Source organism: Hemiscyllium ocellatum, chromosome 9 (genome assembly GCF_020745735.1).
Source record: "Hemiscyllium ocellatum isolate sHemOce1 chromosome 9, sHemOce1.pat.X.cur, whole genome shotgun sequence".
Taxonomy (NCBI): Eukaryota; Metazoa; Chordata; class Chondrichthyes; order Orectolobiformes; family Hemiscylliidae; genus Hemiscyllium; species Hemiscyllium ocellatum.
Genome location: NC_083409.1, coordinates 105531135 through 105551689, shown reverse-complemented (window position 1 = coordinate 105551689; position 20555 = coordinate 105531135). Strand labels below are relative to the sequence as shown.

The 20555-nt window shown below is 44.2% G+C and overlaps 1 protein-coding gene across 1 annotated transcript in view; it reads left to right on the top strand.

Annotated features, from left to right (window-relative positions):
- The window catches only part of adgrl4 (adhesion G protein-coupled receptor L4), a 163738-nt gene that overhangs the window by 87518 nt on the left and 55665 nt on the right, over positions 1-20555 (top strand). The window contains exons 7-10 of the mRNA XM_060830634.1: positions 3592-3708; positions 4120-4325; positions 6202-6375; positions 14630-14833. Of these exons, the coding sequence (XP_060686617.1) occupies positions 3592-3708; positions 4120-4325; positions 6202-6375; positions 14630-14833 (701 nt within the window). The remainder of the gene's footprint in view (positions 1-3591; positions 3709-4119; positions 4326-6201; positions 6376-14629; positions 14834-20555) is intronic.

The following is a 20555-nucleotide window of genomic DNA, read 5'->3' as shown; positions in this document are numbered from 1 at the left end:
TCACTTGTCACCTGAACGATGTTGCAGCCAAGACTCTCTCACTTCTGAAGTGTAGTATCTGAAACTACACGATACCTCACGTTTAAAGAACTATTCCCTGAGATACAGGATCAGACGTAGGCCATTCAGCCCATTGAGCAGTGTCAGCAGTCATTTCATCATCTGCCAGTGTCCCGAGCTCTGGAAATCCATCCCCACTTTGCTCTATTCTCTCCACTTCTCACTTAACCCACTCTTCCGAACACTCCTCCTTGGCCCCGCTTCTGGTCATCTATCCTAATACCTCCTTATCTGGCTCAGTGTAACTTCTGTCTGATAATAAATTCTGCAAAGTGCCTTGGGACATTTTGCAATTTAAAACTGGTTAAATAAGAGCACTTGCAGTGGAGATTACTTGCGGATCATTTGGGGTTTACACTGAGACAAATGGAAATCCTATTCTGTAAGTAGAAGCTTACCTGCAATAAAAAGGCAAATTTTATGCTAATAATTTGACTCAATTACAAAGAAAAATGGTTCATGTCATTTCCAAGCAGCGCAGGCTTACAGCAAGTGAGCTGAATGAGTGGTTAGTTTAAAGAAAAAGTACAGTTGGCGGAAATCTGAAGCCAATGCAAATAGTGAAGAGAATGCAAAACATGACAGTTTCTGGAGAGAATGGGTGAGATTCCTGTTAATGTGTAAAACAAAGTTATGGCAAGGAAGAAATATACCATGGTTCCATCATGAAGCCTTGTAAAAAAGCTGAAATTACCCTGCCCATGAGCACTAAGCACCGTGTATTGTTACAACGAAATAAACTTTCCACAGAATGTCTGACGCTGGCACTTAATAGCATAAGGACTCTTTTAATAATGAGATTTGTGTTTCCGTAATGCCCTGTAATATCATGCTCAGGAAAGTAAACAATTGATCAGTCTCTTTGCTTCAGGCAACAAATTGTACCGAGAGGTTTTCAAATTTAAAATTTTATAAGTTTTAATGTTTCTTTATTCATACTGTCCCTTTTCACTCCCAGTTTTTCCCCTCGCTCTTTATTTTGCTATGTATATTTAATCTGACATTAATTCTCCCTATTTCCTCTTTGACCTGTCCTCACTTTCTCTCCCGTACCCCTAAACCTCATTGGTTACAGCATGGACTATTCATCCAAAACCCCAGGTGTCCCATTCCCATCGCTGAGATCATTATCGGCTTTTACTTCTCTCAAACGATTTTGAGCTAAATGGGGATGAAATGAATCTAATGAGTGGAATGTACCAGTAAACTCTCGGATAATGCTTTGTGAACTGCCATCACACTTTTCATGTGTGTGCTGTTCAAAGCTCATTGTAGCCGTTTCGCTCTTTAGAGGCTCATTCTGTCAAAATGCGCCAGTTTTTCTTGCATTTGCTAATTACCTCCTTAAATTTTCAGACCATGCAGCAATGATATTTGCTTCCTTTATTTTATTTTTCTTTGAAATCTTCCCTCCATAACATTCCTTGCACATACGTTTCCTCATAAGATGTGCCCAGGCACCATCTCAATCAGTCCATAACTTCTTCCCACACATTTCATTGCACTCTTAGCCTCCTCAGCATTTTAACATCTGTTAGTTTTTCTGTCCAGTTGATCCTTTCCACTCTCTTCCAAGCGAAGATATTCAGCAAGTTGGTCTCTCTCTCGTACCATCAGCTCCAAGTCTAACGTCCACGGGCGGCACGGTGGTTCAGTGATTAGCACTGCTGACTCACAGCACCAGGGTCCCAGGTTCGATTTTCACCCTTGGGTGACTGTCTGTGTGGAGTTTGCACATTTTCCCTGTGTCTGTGTGGGTTTCCTCCGGGTGCTCCGGTTTCATACCACAGTCCAAAGATGTGCAGATTAGGTGAATTGGCAATGCTAAATTGCCCATGGTGTTAGGTGCATTAGTCAGAGGGAAATGTAGGGGAATGGGTTTGGGTGGATTAATCTTGAGAGGGTCGGTGTGGACTTGTTGGGCCAAAGGGCCTGTTTCCACACTGCAGGGAATCTAATCTAACAATATCCCAAATCAAGCTCTTTGTAACCTTCTCCTTGAGTTATAGAGATGTACATCACAGAAACAGACCCTTCAGTCCAAGTAGAACATGCTGACCAGATATCATAAATTAACCTAGTCTCATTTGCCAGCATTTGGGCCATATCCCTCTCAACCCTTCCTATTCATATACCCATCCAGCTGAATTTTCAAATGTTGTAATTGTACCAATCTCCACCACTTCCTCTAGCACCTCATTCCATACACATACCACCCTCTGGTAAAAAGTTGCCTCTTGGGTCCTTTTTAAATCTTTCCCCTCTCATCTTGAACCTGCTCCCTCTAGTTTTCCACTTCCATACCTTCGGAAAAAGAGACCTTGGCTTTCACTTTATCCATGCCTCTCCTGGTTTTATAAACTTCAGTGACGTCAACCCTCAGTCTCAGACACTCCAGGGAAAACAGCCCCAGCCTGTTCAACCTCTCCCTGTAGCTCAAACCCTCCAGCCCTGGCAACATCCTTGTAAATCTTTCCTGAACCCTTTCAAGTTTCACAATATCCTTCCTGTAGCAGGGTGACCGGAACTGAACGTAATATTACACAATTGGCCTTATCAATGTCCTGTATAGCCACAACATGACATCTCAGCACCTATATTCAGTGCACTGACCAATAAAGGAAAGCATACCAAATGGCTCCTTCACTGCCCTGTCTAGCTGTGACTCCACTTTCAAGGAACTATGAACCTGTACTCCAAAATCTCTTTGTTCAGCAACATTCCCCATAACCTTATCGTTAATTGTGTAAGTCCTGCCCTGATATGCCTTTCCAAAATGCAACACCTCACATTTATCTAAATTAAACTCCTTCTGCCACTCCTCAACCCATATAATCAAGGTCCCGTTGTACTCTGAGGTAACCTTCTTTGCTGTCCACTCCATCACCAATTTTGGTGTCATCTGCAAACTGACTAGCTGTACCTCCTACATTCACATTTAAATAATTTATATAAATGACAAAAAAACAGTGGATCCACAGTGGATCCTTGCCACACAATGCTGGTCGCAGGCCTCCAGTCTGAAAAGCAACCCTCCACCACCCTCTGTAGTATGGGCCTGAAAAATAAGAGGCAGGCAGTCATTTGACATAACTTCAAAAAAGGTACTCAGGAATAATATTTATACAAAAAGCACAGGCAATCTGGAATGGAGCACGCTCGAAAAGTCAATCCTGGACACGGAAGTTCATTCCAAAAAGCATGCAGGAGTCGAAAGAGGCTGTGTAGATGTGGGTGATGCTATTGCGTTCATTATCTTGACAATGCATTGAAGCGTTAGCAACTGAGGCAAGCTGACAGTCACGTGACTAGGAAATGCAAAACTCTCATAATTATCAGCAGAAATAGTAGCCGGAAAATATCTCTGTTGAAATTCAGTGTTGTGTTCCCAATTCTGTTTGTGAATTATTTATGGAGCTTGTTGCGTTTTACTGACAGGTGTACGGTCTATGTTTATATTTAGAAGTGTCTGAGCAGACAGGGCTGACAATTCATGACTTATTAATGGCACATATTTCTCTGCTCCCACAGCCCTTAAACTATACGCTTTTGATTTAAGCCGTGATAAGCAGCTCCGTCCTCATGCAAATCTGAATGGGAATCACATAAGTATCTCTCAACGGAAAACTGAAATGGCCAGCTACAATGGTAAGTAACAAGTGACTGACATACACTTCACGGTTATTGCTGAACAAAGAGACCTTGGGGTGCAGATGCATTGCTCCTCGAAAGTGGATGTGCAAGTAGACAAGATAGTGAAGAAGGCATTTGGTACACTGCCCTTGAGCAGAGGGTGGTACGTGAATGGAATGAGCTGCCAGAGGATGTGGTGGAGGCTGGTACAATTGCAACATTTACGAGGCATTTGGATGGGTATATGAATGGGAAGGGTTTGGAGGAATATGGGCCAAGTGCTAGCAAATGGGACTAGATTAATTCAGGTTATCTGGTGGACATGGACTAGTTGGACCCAAGGGTCTGTTTCCGTGGTGTACATCTGTAGGATCAGTTAGTAGTAGGGTCAGCTATCAAAAATGTTTTCTCTTTGTATCCCACCAGGGACGCTCACCATCATTTTCCTGCAGTACAGCAGTATTGGCTCACTCTTGAGGCTGTCTAACAGCTCGCAGGACGGGGACCACAATGGCACTGCGATACAACTGAACAATGTGGTGAACTCGCCCATTGTTGCTGCAGCAATCAAAGCGAACCCTCCATCTCTGTACCTCATGGATTACGTAGTGTTCACCCTGAAGCACCTCGAGGTCAGTGCCCACATATGCAATGGCAATCAAGTGTACCTTGGTTGCAGTAGGAAGCTGTAGGGCTTCCTGTGCAAGGAGGGAACTAGAAAGTGTTCATTTGTGTTCAAGAAGCTAAAGGGAACCCTTCACAGCCACTCCTGAGGCTGAGGGTGTCCCTGGAGATTTGAATGATGGATCTCCGTGAGCAAGACTTTTTGGATGGGGGTATTTTGCACCCTGGTACCTGAAGCGTGAGCAGGGCATGCCTTCTCTTCCCACCCACCCCCACCCCTGTAAGCCCACATCCTTTCAAACATTTGGTAGAATGTTAAGTGGCTAAAGGCAAGACTTTTACACCTGTTTGGGAAGGAAGTCCCAGTATCATGAAGAGATTGGGATTTAGGTTTCAGAGGTGGTGGGAGGCATAGGTATCTCTGATGGACGCAGGGGAAGCTCTGAAGCAACTACATTCCTTGTCTTATTTGATACCAGCCCACACAGTTGATGTTGCAGAAAGTGAGGACTGCTGATGTTGGAGATCAGAATTGAGAGTGTAGTGCTGGAAAAGGACAGCAGGTCAGGCAACATCCGAGGAGCAGGAGAATCGGCACTTTGGGCATAAGCCCTTCAACAGGAATCAGCCCAGATGAAGGGCTTATGCCTGAAACGTTGATTCTCCTGCTCCTCGGATGCTGCCTGACCTACTGCGCTTTTCCAGCACCCACTCTCAACACACAGTTAAGGTTGCTGAGTTCCCACTTGATGTGAGTACACGAGCGATGGAGGTGAATCGAGACACTTAAATCATAGAATCCCTAGTGACCTTCCAAAGAGCATCCCACCCAGACCCACACAATCTTTATAACCCTGCGTTGACCGTGATTACTATACCTAGCCTGCACATCTTTGGAGGAAACCCTCGCGGACAGGGGGAGAATGTGCAAACCCCCCACAGACAGTCACCCGAGGCTGGAATCAAAGCCAGGTCCCTGGCACTGTGAGGCAGCAGTGCCAACCACTGAGCCACCATGCTGCTCCATGGCATTAGTCAGGTGCCTGGAGGGCTCAATAGTCCTAAGGGCAAGCAGTCTGCCCAACATTCTGAGCCTGGTAAAATGAAAAATGCAAGTGAGGCTGGGAAAGGGATGATGAGGCAGTGCTTAGGACGCACACAGCATTTTACAAAACTGCCCACCGTCAAAGCCTTTTTGTCTGGGTCTGGTAAAATTCTGTCCTGTAAGTGAGATCTCATTCACAGTTCCCTTTACAACTAAGAAAATAATGATGCTTTGGAAATAAAACCGAGGAAGATTTTCTTTTTATTATGCACAGTGGATGTAAAGGATTTAGTTCATATTCACACACGAAGGGTGACTGCAGGTTTGGGTCATAGTCTATGCCAATCCTAACAGAGGTGGAAGGGGTGGTTCAGTAGCTGTAGGCTGCATAAAGGGAACACCAAGCCAGTCCTGTCTGCTATCAGTGATCAAAGCCCATTCTCCCTTGATTTAATATCCCCCATTAATCTTGACGTTCTGTTATTCGAGTAGCCAAAATTTGGCAGAATATTGAGTAAATACAAAGTGAATAAATAATTTAACTAGTAAATATTTAATACTTAAAACAAGAAAGGTTGGTTTGATAAATGTTGTACCTCAGTATCTTTTAACGGAAAACATCTAATTACTGGAAGTAATTTATTTGTTAAATGACCTTCATGTAATGATTCATTTAAACAGATTACAATTTTCACATTGATGATGAACAGCTTTGGCCTTTTTACATTTCTTTCTCTTGCTTTCTGCTTGGATGTTATGTACAGGAACGTGTTACCTGTTGACACATAGCCTTTGAATCGAAAGTAAGTCTGTCCTTTCTCATTCTATCTGTGCTTTAGCCTCTGGAAAAGCAGAAAGCTGTGTGTGTGTTTTGGAATTACTCCACTGTCAGCATGGAGGGTGAGTGGGCCACAGAAGGTTGCAAGACCCTCCACTTCAATGCCACGCACACCACGTGCAGATGTAGCCACCTGACCAATTTTGCTGTTCTGATGTCTTCCTTCCAGATCAGTGTAAGTATCAAAGCTCTACAGAGGGAGTCAGCAGCATGGAGAGTGGCTTCAGTGTCACCAGCCACAGTCAGAAAGGTACAATGTGGAGACAAGAAAGAAAGCATTTGCATTAATGCTGCACCTTTCACAACCCTTGGGTTGTACTGAAATGATTGACAGCCACTGAATTATTTGTTTGAAGCATTGTCGCTGTCGTAATGAAGGATTCACGATCTATGCCTTGTAAACTCCTGCAGAGGGTAACGTGATCCTTTTCCCAGCACCTGAACGATGTGTGCATTGCCAAGAAAGTTCAAAAATGTGGCAGAAGTGGGAAAATTAGATTCTCGACACTGAGATAAAGAATTCTGGTTTTCCACCTAAAGGTTTCAATGGTTAAATCAGCACCTGACTTCTCAGTAGTAGAGATCTGATTACGGTAGCTTTATATCTCATTTGTTGCTCATCTCATCTCATGCCTGCGCATTTTCCCAGGGGCTGGTGAGAAACTAGATGGTGCCAATTTCCAACATGGAAGTGAGAGCGGTAACCTTTCCTGACTGTAGCTTGGAGTTTTACCCTTGGGTTTGCATGTTGACCTCCACCCTCTGTCTAGTGAAGGTGGCAGAGGTAAATCCTAGCCTCAACATGGCCCGTATCAAGCTATCCCATGATATCTTTCAAAAACACTTCCAACTAGGAGGACAAGGGCAGTAGATTCATCGAGTCACTTGAAATCTCCTCTCCAAGTCACTCACCATCTTGACTGGGAAATGCTCCTTCACTGTCGCTGGGTCAAAATCCTGGAATCCCTCCCTAAGGGCATTGTGGGTTTGCTACCACAAAGCAGATTGCAACAGTTCAAGATGGCAGCTGAGTACCACTTTCTCCAGGGCAAACTAGAAATAGGCAATAAATGCTTGCCCAGCCAGCAATAAGCCACATCTTACGAATGATTAGAAATGGCACAGTTCAGCATTGTTACATTTTGGAGCTCACTGATACCTTCCACAGCACGCTACTGTCAGGGCTTCACTTGCAGGAACATACGTCCATTTCATGCATTGGAACAAGATGCATTTCCAGCTATCTAGTTTGCTTTCTTAGCACTCACTCACTTTGCATTCCTTCTACATTCCATGCATTGCCATTTCAGTCAGAGGGTAGTCGTACCATAACTTTGTCTTACCTTCCATTTTAGCTGAGACAGAAAGCCGGGCAACTTGTTCTGATTTCTGGCACGGAATGGTGAAGGGGTGGATATGTTGGTGTGCGGCACTGTGCGACATCAACCTCACACTGTATAGCAGGTGCCAGCCATTTAGCAAGAGAAGCATGTGCTTCAAGCAAAAAGTCACATGGGGAAGTCTTAAGGGATGCTGTCATTCTTTGAGTCAAATGGCACAATGGCCAGTCAGGACATATTGGTCACAGTCAGTTAAGGATATCGTCTGATCTCACTCCAGGATATTGGCCACAGTTAGTCAGGGACTTGGTGCGATCATAGTCCAAGGGATCTGTGACCCCGCCCTCACCCCACCACAATCCAGGGATTGGGACACAGTCTCGCAGGTCAGGTCCAACCATTTCTGGGATTACTCAGATGTTAGTCACAAGCCACTCAGAAATCTTTCAATGGGGGTGGTGGGGGGGGGCACTCTCAGCTGGGTTAGGCGGTCATGGTGGGCTGTCATCCCAAGTCAGTCCCTGGATGTGGTGCACAGTCAGTCCTGGGAGCTCAGGCTATGAACCTCAGTGGAGCTAGGCATGCTCCGCTAGAGAAATTTGGTAACTCTGGGTCCAGTTCACTGAAACAAAGAAGGGCTCAGTGATTGTGATGGAGCACAAACTCCTAATTTAAAGGTGCGAGCCAACACTGCATGGGAGGGCATGGGGTACTGCAGGAGAAGAGCTCTTTGGAAGTTCCCCAACACCCTGGTTTTGATGGAAGGACAATGGATAATGATGTTGGTGATGTTGATGGCTATACACCAGCCTGAGGTACAGGGAGAAGATTAAGGACATTAATAGTTAAAACGTGTGGCTGTTCAAAGCTCATAGTGTTGACAGGGACTTCAGTACTAAATGGAACGTGAAGACTGGGGCTCTGGTCATGGGGTTGCACCCAGAAGCACAGGTTGAAGCTCTGGAATGTGAATGTTAGAAAGACATGAGGAAGCCCTCTGTCTTCTACCAAACCTCAACTGCACAGTAAAAGAGTAGGAACGGAATGTTTCTGGAACAGCCAGAGTGCAGAGTAAGTTGTTTTTTTATCAGTCTACAGGACTGGGTAGTGTGAGACCTGTCAAAGTACGATTGCATTAACTAGGCACTCAGAGATCTGAACTGAAACCCATCTACCACAACATTAATCCATACTTTCAGTAACCATCAACGTGGGCTAGGAATCCTGGCTATAATGACCACCTCATTGATCATTGTGAATTAATCCTAACAATCTCTCAAAAGTGGGAGCAATCACAAGCAACCTTTAAATTGTCATGTTTGATTGACAGTTCCCAAATATAGTGCTCATTGCCTGTATCAGGGCACATCCTTTTGTCACATGTTTAGCTGTAAATGGATCAAAACATGCTCTCACACACAATGCTGATCATACCCAGACCCCGGTATTGCACTGAGCTGCAGATGTACTTGTGCTTCTAATCATCACTTGCCTATAATCCACGTCCGTTCAGCTGTCGGACCAAGAATAAAATGACATAAGCTGCGCCTTCTTAGCGCCATAGAGCATTGGTATATTTGTGGCCAGAGCTTTGGGTGACTCCACAAGGGTCATACGGTTACAGAATCATAGAATTGTATAGTACAGAAGAGGCACTTCAGTCCATTGAGTCTGTTCCACCAGAAATATACAGTTAGCAAGCTAGCCCCACTGTCCCCCACTGGGTCCTCAGCAGATCCTTGAAGGAGTCAATTCAGGGCGGGCTCTGAGTTAGGATGGCCACTCACTTCTCCAGATGGTCCAGTAGCTGACACAGTTCTTGGGACATTCTTGATGTCTCTGGAGAAACTGGCATTGAGGACAGTACACACTGGGCCTTTTGTCCCTCCTCCATATGATGGGGTGGACCTGGTTCCAGCAGGTTCTCCATGTGGAGGCAAATGTTGGAGTTTGATGCTGGTCCTTGGTTTGCCAATACCTTTGAGGCTCTTCCATTCCACTAGGAATCCTCTGTGTGCCAGCAATATCGATGATAACACCAACTGGAGCTGGGTCTATTCAGGAGGGGAACAGTGAAACCCATGTCAGAACCTAAACAGCTCTGCAGTGATGTGATTCTTTAGCAGTCACAGGATACACTAATAAGACTTCATCAAATGCCGAGTGGGACATGAATCTGGCAGTAGAGCCATGGAACACCTCAACATGGACCACTGACATATCATTCCTTATTCAGATGAATGCACCACAAGCCAAGTCTCATCGGGATATTAGAACTGCGGGAGGGATGCCTTCACGTTCCCCACCTACTGCCTCCCAAAATACCCAGTGGCTCAGTGGTTAGCACTGTTGCCCCACAGCGCCAGAGACCCAGGCTCGTTGTTGTGGTTCTGTTCGCCGAGCTGGGAATTTGTGTTGCAGACGTTTCGTCCCCTGTCTAGGTGACATCCTCAGTGCTTGGGAGCCTCCTGTGAAGCACTTCTGTGATCTTTCCTCCGCCATTTATAGTGGTTTGTCTCTGCTGCTTCCGGTTGTCAGTTCCAGCTGTCCACTGCAGTGGTCGGTATATTGGGTCCAGGTCGATGTGCTTATTGATTGAATCTGTGGATGAGTGTCATGCCTCTAGGAATTCCCTGGCTGTTCTCTGCAACACAAATTCCCAGTTTGGCGAACAGAACCACAACAACAAGCACCCGAGCTACAAATCTTCTCACAAACTTTGAACCCAGGCTCGATTCCAGCCTTAGGTGATGTCTGTATGGGGTTTACACATTCTCCCCGTGTCTGTGTGGGTTTTCTCCAGAGCTCTGGTTTCCTCCCACAGTCCAAAGATGTGTGGGTTAACCCTGGGAAATGCAGGGTTTCAGGAATGCCTCCACATGGAGAACCTGCTGGCACCAGGTCCACCCCATCATGTAGAGGAGGGACATAAGGCCCAGTGTGTACTGTCCTCAATTCCAGTTCCTCCAGAGAGGTTAGGGGTCTGGGAGAGCTGCTCTCTGGAGGGTCAGTGCAGACTTGATGGGCTGAATAGCCACTTCCTTCACTGTGGGGATTCTATGAATTCTGATCTTTATCACTTTGCTCAGGTTAGCCCTTGCATTTTCTAATTAGAGCAATGACTACACAGCAACAAATCCTGAACTGGCTGTAGAATGTTTTCAAACATCATGTGGTCATGAAGGATTCAATACAAACAGAAGATTTTAAAATGGAAATAGTCTTTTCAAATTGCCTGCTGTGTTACCATGCATTGCACAGAAACTATCTTTCAACAAGACCTCACTAACATGTTGTGAGATTCTGAGGTCATGAAAGGCACTAGACAAATGCCTTTGCATTTCAGACCGATTTCTCATTGTATTCATCTCACTGCGTCGAGTGGGAGGTGCTCGAGATGAAGACAGTAAGCAATGCTGTTCCCTGTTGAGAGTTAGTAACAGTAGCATACCCTTCTTGTTTTGCAACCTGTGAATCAATAGCAGGGTCATAGACCTGGCTCTGATATTATCAAAACATTAAACTCCAAAACACATCTCCCTCGAGTCAATTTCTGCTTCTCCAGTCCTAAATTCTCCTCAGAACTGCGGACACGGACTCAGCCATTTCAGACTCATTCAAGGAGAAATGTCTTCAGCCAGAGAATGGTAGTCCTTTGGAATTTTCTGCCACAGAAAATGGCAAAATGTACATGTATTTGGAAAGGCAAGGACTGATTAGGGATAATCAACATGGCTTTGTGCATGGGAAATCGTGTCTCACAAACTTGATGGAGTTTTTTGAAGAAGTAACAAAGAGGATTGATGAGGGCTGAGTGGTAGATGTAATCTTTATGGACTTCACTAAGGCATTCGACAGGTTCCCCACAGGTGACTGGTGAGCAAGGTTAGATCTCATGGAATACAGGGAGAACTAGCCATTTGGATACAGAACTGGCTCAAAGGTAGAAATCAGAGGGTAGTGGTGGAGGGTTGTTTTTCAGACTGGAGGCCTGTGACCAGTGGAGTGCCACAAGGATCAGTGCTGGGTCTACTACTTTCCATCATTTATATAAATGATTTGGATGTGAACATAACAGGTATAGTTCGTAACTTTGCAGATGACACCAAAATTGGACAGTGTAGTGGACAGTGAAGACGGTTACCTCAGATTACAATGGGATTTTGATCAGACGGGCCAATGGGCTGAGAAGTAGCAGATGGAGTTTGATTCAGATAAATACGAGATGCTACATTTTGGGAAAGCAAATCTTAGCAAGACTTATACACTTAATGGTAAGGTCCTAGAGAGTGTTGTTGAACAAAGAGACCTTGGAGTGCAGGTTCATAGCTCCTTGAAAATTCAGTCGCAGGTGGATAGGATAGTGAAGAAGGCATTTGGTATGCTTTCGTTTATTAGTCAGAGTATTGAGTACAGGAGTTGGGAGGTCATGTTGAGGCTGTACAGGACATTGGTTAGGCCACTGTTGGAATATTGCGTGCAATTCTGGTCTCCTTTGTATCGGAAAGATGTTGTGAAACTTGAAAGGGTTTTGAAAAGATTTACAAGAATGTTGCCAGGTTGGAGGATTTGAACTATAGGGAGAGGTTGAATTAGCTGGGATTGTCTTCCCTGGAGCATCGGAGGTTGAGAGGTGACCTTATAGAGGTTTACAAAATCATAACGGGCATAGATAGGATAAATAGACAAGGTCTTTTCCCTGGGGTTGGGGAGTTCAGAACCAGAGGGCATAAGTTTAGGGTGAGAGGGGAAAGATATAAAAGAGACCTAAGGGGCAATGCTTTCATGCAGAGGGTGGAACGCATATTCAATGAGCTGCCAGAGGAAGTGGTGGAGTCTAGTACAATTGCAACATTTAAAAGGCATCTGGATGGGTATATGAATAGGAAGGGTTTGGAGGGATATGGGCCAGGTGCTGGCAGGTGGGACTAGATTGGGTTGGGATATCTGGTCAGCATGGACCAGTTGGACTGAAAGTCTGTTTCCATGCTGTACATCTCTATGACACTCTGACTCTATGATTGAGTCCAAATCATTGAAGATTTTCAAGAAGGAGTTAGATGGTGTTCTTCGGGTGAGGGCAATCATAAGGCATGGGGAGAAAACAGGAATAGAATGTTGTGTTGGAAGATTAATAATGATTGTGGAATAGAAACCCAAAATGTGGAATCAGGCTATTCGGCCCATCAAGGCCAGTCTGACTCCCCAAAGAGTATTCTACCCAGATCCACCACCTCCATGTAACCCTGCATTTGCTATGGCTAATCCACTCAACCTGCACATTTTTTTGACTGTGGGAGGAAACCCACACATTCACAGGGAGAGTGTGCAAACTTCACACAGCCAGCTGCCTGGCGGACGAATTAAATCCATGTCCCTGGCACATGAAGGCAGCTGTGCTAACCGCTGGGCTACCGTGCCGCCCTGACATTGGGATTTTAGGCTTTAGGGACTCCTGTTGCTCCCATTTCCTAAGTTGCTTTGTTTATTATTGAGAATTATCATCTGGACAGTTTGTGTGATACAGCTATTTGAGGGAATATGAAACATCTGGATGGTTAAATTCAATGTTGCAAGCAATTCAACAAGTCCCACAATTACATAAGCTGGGAAACATGTTGAACCAACTGAATTGTTATCAGTGGGATCAGAGGGCAACATGGTGGGTCAGTGGTCAATATAGTTGCCTCACAGCGCCAGGGACCCAGGTTCGATTCCAGCCTCAGGCAATTATCTGTGTGGAGTTTGCACATTCTCCCCTCGTCTGCATGGTTTCCTTTGGGTTGTCTAGTTTCTTCCCACATTCCAACGGTGTGCAGATTAGGTGAATTGACCGTGCTAAATTACACATAATATTCAGGATGTGTAGATTAGGCACAGTAGCTATAGGAAATGCTGGGATTAGGGATGGATCTGGATGGGATGCTCTTTGGAGGGTTGGTGTGGACTTGTTGGGCTGAATGGCCTGATTTCACAGTGTGGGGATTCTGTAAAAGGAATGTTAGATTTCCTATCCCATCCTTTTTTTCAGTCCTGATCTCTTAAATGTTTTTGAAGAGATGGTGTTTAATGTGAGCCAGATGACTCATCCACACCTTTTCTGATGTTTTCACCTTGCATATGTCAGTTGGCAATTCACCAATGGTGGGTGATATTCATCAGAATATATCCCACATAGTGAGCTGTTGTCTTTGAGTTGTACTGCCTTAAGATGCAGAATTAGCCCTAACTTTCAAAAAGAATTTGATATGCATTTGGTGGAAAATTGTATGGGACAGTGGGACAAATTGGTTCATACTTTCAAACAGCCAGCACAGAGACAATGAGCCAAATGGCCTCATTCTGAAATGAATCTTTTTAAAAATGCATTCATTTGTTGAACGTCACAGCATTTATTGTCTGTCCTAGCTATCCCTTGAAAAGATAGTGGAGAGCTGCTTTCTTGAACTGTTGCAGTCCATCTGCTGTGGGTTGGCCCTTAGGGAGGGAATTCCAGGATTTTGTTCCATGAAGGAACGATATATTTCCATCATTCTGACTTATGGATATGACCCAAACAGCAAAATGTAGATCAAGATCAGCTTGTATTGTTCACTTATTTTCAGTACTGTGATTAAAATCAGAACAGAAATGTCGGGGGATAGAACGAGGTCATTTAGCCCATCATGACTTCATCAAATGAAGTCCACTGCCAATCTCCTGATGATTTCCCCACACCCTTGCAGCTCACTCCTGTCCAAATATTCATAAAATACCCTCTTGAATGAGAAAATGCTATACTAAGTGTGAGAATAAATGTTGGAAAACCTTCATTATATGATAACTTCATTGTCTACAGTGTTCCTTCATCACAACATCAAATGGAAGCTCTGATCTGCAATATAATTAGCAGTAAAATTCCCTTTGCATCCGGTTTTCCACTGATCAGTACCTGAATATCATTCCAGGGGGAAAATCATTGCCTGTTATGCTGGAAGGGGAGAAGAGAAAAGTGTTTTCTAATTTGTATACATTTCTCTCATGTGCATTTTGTACGGAAAAAGCAAAAGTTTTACAATGTTAAAACCATTGACTCTTACTCCCTTGCAGGATGTCCTACATAATAATATCCTGACACGGATTACCCAGCTGGGGATTATTGTGTCCTTGATCTGTCTGTCAATGTGCATCTTTACCTTCTGCTTCTTCAGTGAGATTCAAAGTACAAGGACAACCATTCACAAGAATCTCTGTTTCAGCTTGTTTATTGCAGAGTTGCTGTTTCTTACTGGCATTAACATGAACAGTAATAAGGTAAGGAGTGCAAATTAACACCCTCAGATATATTCAATCCACACACCCTCTCCACAAAAAGATGTTTTCAAATGGTCATTCATAATCCACTTAGTTCCCATCTCCCTATCGTCATACGTTATGAGTTCTCTGGGTTGCTGCATATATTATTTATTTCACAGCAATGCAAGATTGCCTTTTTTTTCTCTAAACACAAATAGTTTATTTGCAAAACTTAAGAAAGTTAGAATGTATAAAAATTCAGCACACTTATCCAGAAAAGCCCCAGAGTTTGGTGGAATCTTTTTGTCTGAGTGGAAGCGGTCAATTATTTCCTCTGGAAGCCCACCCACAGGATTAAGCAATCAAGCACAGTTATATTGATCAGTGAACAAGCCAGCTCAGTCAAATACAGGTCAATTGCCATTAATCACTTTGTTATGTAATGTAAGATGTCTCTCCACCCTCCTTGCATGATTAGATTCCCTACAGTGCGAAAACAGGCCCTTCAGCCCAACAAGTCCACACCAACCCTCCGAAGGATAACCCACCCAGACCCATTTCCCTCTGACTGATGCACCTAACATTATTGACAATTTACCACGACCAACTCAGCAGACCTGCACATCTTTGGACTTCACGGGAAACCGGAGCAAGCCCATACAGACACAGGGAGAATGTGCAAACTCTAAGCAGTCACCCAATTGAACCTGAGTCCTAGCACTGTGAGGCAACTGTGCTAACCACTGAGCCACCATGCCGCCCTGATCCTGGATAGTTTGTATTGCCCTAAAAGTGCTTTGCATATAATTTAATCTTTCAGAACACACATTTGTTTTACGAGTTGTGGTTAATAAATCAAAAAAAAGAGGTGATTTAGTGATGAAGACAAGATTGTTCCATTCTGTATAAGAATACTTACAATGTATTAAGAAAAAGGATGCTTTGAGGTGGAGCTCTTGTGGCTTAATGGTATGTCACTACCTCTAGACCAGGAGGCCCAGGTTCAAGTCCCACCTCATCCAGAGGTGTGTTGTAAAATGTCTGAATAGGTTGATGAAATATTTCTAATCAACCTATCCAGAGATGTTATTGAATACCTCTGGAGCAAATGGCTTGAACCCATGTCTCCTGGCTCAGAGGTTAGGACACTACTACGGCTTCAGAAGAATCCTTGAATAGATTGATTACAATAACTGCCTAGATGTGCATCAGATGCCCTGTGCTATGAGGCTAGTGGAACATTGCCTCTAATTGCATTATCAGCTCTGGTCTGATAAAGGAGGCCATTGAGGGCCTTGTTTTATGGTGGTAGTGTCTCCACCTCTGGAACAGGAGGCCTGGCTTCAAGTTCCACATGCTTCAGCAATGTGTAATTGAGAAACATAGAAGATAGGAGCAGGAGGAGGCCATTCAGCTCTTTGAACCTGCTCCACCATTCATCACAGCCCTGGCTGATCATCCAACTCAATAGCCTAATCCTGCTTTGTCCCCATAACCTTTGATCTCATTCACGCCAAGTGCTATATTTAGCCACCCCTTGAATACATTCAATGTTTTGGCCTCAACTACTTCCTGTGGTAATGAATTCCATAGGCTCACCACTCTTTGGATGAAGAGATATCTCCTCATCTCTGTCCTAAATGGTCCACTCTGAATCCTTAGGCTGTGACCCCGGTTCTGGATGCACCTACCTTCAGTGTAGGAGTTGGGAGGTCATGTTGTGGCTGCACAGGATGTTGGTTAGGCCACATTTGGAATATTGCGTGCAATTCTGCTCTCCTTCCTATCGGAATGATGTTGTGAAACTTGTAAGGGTTCAGAAAAGATTTACAAGCATGTTGCTAGGGTTAGAGGATTTGAGCTTTAGGGTGAGGCTGAACAGGCTGGGGCTGTTTTTCCTGGAGGGTTGAAGGCTGAGGGGTGACCGTATAGGGGTTTGTAAAAGCATGAGGGGCATAGATAAGTTAAATAGACTAAGTCTTTTCCCTGGCATGGGGGAGTCCAGAACTAGAGGGCATAGGTTTAAGGTGAGAGGGGAAAGGTATAAAAGGGACCGAAGGAGCAACTTTTTCACACAAAGGGTGATATGTGAATGGAATGAGCTGCCAGAGGAAGTGGTGGAGGCTGGTACAATTACAGCATTTAAAATGCATCTGGATGGGTATATGAATAGGAAGGGTTTGGAGGGATATGGGCGAGGTGGTGGGCGGCACGGTGGCACAGTGGTTAGCACTGCTGCCTCACAGCATCTGAGATCCAGGTTCAATTCCCGACTCAGGCGACCGACTGTGTGGAGTTTGCACGTTCTCCCCGCGTCTGCGTGGGTTTCCTCCCACAGTCCAAAGATGTGTGGATCAGGTGAATTGGCCATGCTAAATTGCCCGTAGTGTTAGGTAAGAGGTAAATGTAGGGTAATGGGTCTGGGTGGTTTGGGCCGAAGGGCCTGTTTCCACACTGTAAGTAATCTAATCTAAAATGGGACTGGATTAGGTTGGGATTCCTGGTCGGCATGGACAAATTGGACTGAAGGGTCTGTTTCCGTGCTGTACACCCCTACGACTCAGTGACTGTAAGTAATTCCACTTCATCTCTCTTTTAAATCCAAAAACTATATCCTCTCATTCCAGATTGCCCCACAAGGGGAAACATCCACTCAACATTTACTCTGTCAATCCCCATTAGCACTTTATATGCCTCAATTAGATCATTTCTCTAAATCTTCTAAATTCCTGCGAGTATAAGGTTCAAGTGCTCAATCCCTCTTCATGAGAGAAGGCTTTCATGTCTGGAATTAAAGTGAACTGCCTCCAATACAATTACATCCATCCTCAAATAAGGAAACCAAAACTGTACACAGTTTTCCAGATGGGGTCTCACCAATATCTTAAACAACACTTTTGCAACAATTACAACAACACTTCCCTAATTTACACAACATTCCTTCAGCAATAAATGTCAAAATCCGATTTCCCCTCCTTATTGCCAACTGCACATGCAGACTGACGTTTTGCAACTCATCAACAAAGACGTCCACTGAAATGTTTTGAAGTCTTTCTCCATTTAGATAATAAGTTGCTTTTTCACTCTTCTGACCAAAGTGGGTACCTTCACATTTATCCATGTTAAATTTCATCTGGCAAACATTGGTCCATTCACCTGACTTGTCCATGTTATTTATTAATTCTTTATTTCTTTGTTGCAACTTATATTCCCATCTATATTAGTGTCACCTGGAAATTTGGCTACAGTATATTCTATCCCTGAATCCAAGTCATTCATTTAGATTGTAAATAGTTGGGGTCCATGGGCTGAACCTTGAATCCCTATCTCATTAATTCCAGCTTTTCAACAAAAATTTGGCCCAGTTATCCCAACTCTGTTTTCTGTTGGTTAGCAAATTCTCTATCCAGGCTAATATATTGCCCCAACCCCAAATTCTTACAGTGTAGTTTATGTACATGCTCTTGCTGTTTGCAAAGAACATGGCCTTTTGTATTAAGATTAGATTCCCTACAGTGTGGAAACAGTCCCTTCAGCCCAACAAGTCTACACTGACCCTCCAACGGATAACCTGCCCAGATCCATTTCACTCTGACTAATGCACCTAACACCATGGGCAATTTAGCATGACCGATTCACCTGACCCGCACACCTTTGGACTGTGGGAGGAAACCAGAGCACCTGGAGGAAACCCACGCAGACACGGGGAGAATGTGAAAATTCCACAGACAGTTGCACAAGACAGGAATCAAACCCTGGTGCTGTGAGGCAGCAGTGGTAACCACTGAGCCACATTGCACCCCTATTAATATAGATCACTTCTAGTACACCCACAGAATAAAATCCCTACAGTGTGGAAACAGGCCATTTGACCCAACTGGGTGGCACGGTGGCACAGTGGTTAGCACTGCTGCCTCACAGCACTACGGACCCAGGTTCGATTCCAGCCTCCGGCGACTGATGGTGTGGAGTTTGCACATTCTCCCCGTGTCTGAGTGGGTTTCCTCCAAGTGCACTGGTTTCCTCCTACAGTCCAAAGATGTGCAGGTTAGGTGAATTGACTGTGCTAAATTACCCACAGTGTTAGGTGCACTAGTCAGAAGGAAATGGGTCTGGATGCATTACTCTTCAGAGGATTGGTGTGGACTTATTGGGCTGAAGGGCTTGTTTCTACACTGTAGGGAACCTAATCAAAACAAGTCCACACTGACCCTCCAAAGAATAACCCACCCAAACCCATTCCCCATTACTCTACGTTTACCCTTACTAATGTACACAGCCCTGAACACTTATGGGCAATTTAGCATGGCCAATTCACCTGACCTGCCCCTGTTTGGATTGTGGGAGGAAACCCACACAGACACGGGGAGAATGTGCAAACTCCACATAGACAGTCACTCAAGGTTGGAATCGAACCCGTTCCTTGGCGCTGTGAGGTAGCAGTGCTAACCATTGTGACTGAGACCATCCTAAATCGGTTGGCAGCATAATGTTTCACACTCAGGATTAGCTAGAAAGTAACTCTCCAACTACAGAATTATATATAATGTTGGACACTTTGTGTATCCCATAAACCTACCTTCACTGGTCAGTGCGTATGTAGGGATTTCTACAGTTCCACACATTCCTTTATCAACAACCCTGTAAACACAGCCTGAGCCAAATTTATCATTATGCAAGTTTGATGATGAAATAGAATGCATCCTGGTGATAATGGCTACCCATGTCAGAATTACTAGCCTGTATTGTATGCAAAGTGGCAGTTAATTGTTAATCATCATTAACTAGTGTACTATCCATGGAAGTACCTCAACTGATTAGAGCTCATTTGTAATCAGCACTCTCCTGTCATGGAGTATTAATGTTGGCTTTCCTCTTCCTTTGTATTCTTGTGATTTGTCCTGATGAATGCAAGACAAAAAACTTTGATAATATGTATCATTGGTCTTTAATATTCCATACATTTAGACTTCTAGATATTAAAAACATCCAGGGGCAAGAAAAGAGTGTGGACAATGGATTTGAGGTCAAAGATCAGCTATGGTCACATTAAATGGACCCTTCATGGGATCTGACCATCACTGGCAAAGCCAACATTTATCACAACACTTGTTGAACTGAATGGCTTGCTTGGCTATTTCAGAGGGCAGTTAAGTACGGATTGCATTGCTGTGGGTCTGCATCCTAATAAAGATGGCAGCTTTTCTTTATTGAATGGCAAAACAATTGGATAGGCATTCATGGAACGCTTTTGAGGCCAAAGTATTGTATGCTTTGAAGGAGTTCTTACGGCTAAAGAAATGGGGATCAAGCAGGAACAGGATCCTGAATTGGATGATGAGCCATGTTCATACTAGATGATGAAGCAGAATCAAAGGTCTGACTGCACTACTCCTGTTCCTATCTTCTAAACAACAGTTGTCAATTGTAGCATTGCTCTTTTTTCAAAACAAATATAGATGTTTTATTAATTTCATAGAGTCTCTACAGTGTGGAAATAGGCCCTTCAGCCCAACAAGCCCACACCAACCCTCCAAAGAGTAATCCACCCAGACCCATTCCCCTATGCTCCTAGCCTACACATCCTTGAACACAATGGGTAATTTAGCATGGCCAAGTCACCAAGCCTGCACATCTTTGGATTGTGGGAGGACACCAGAGCAGCTGGAGGAAACCCACGCAGACACGGGGAGAATGTGCAAACTCCACACAGGCAGTCGTCCAAGGCTGGAATCAAACC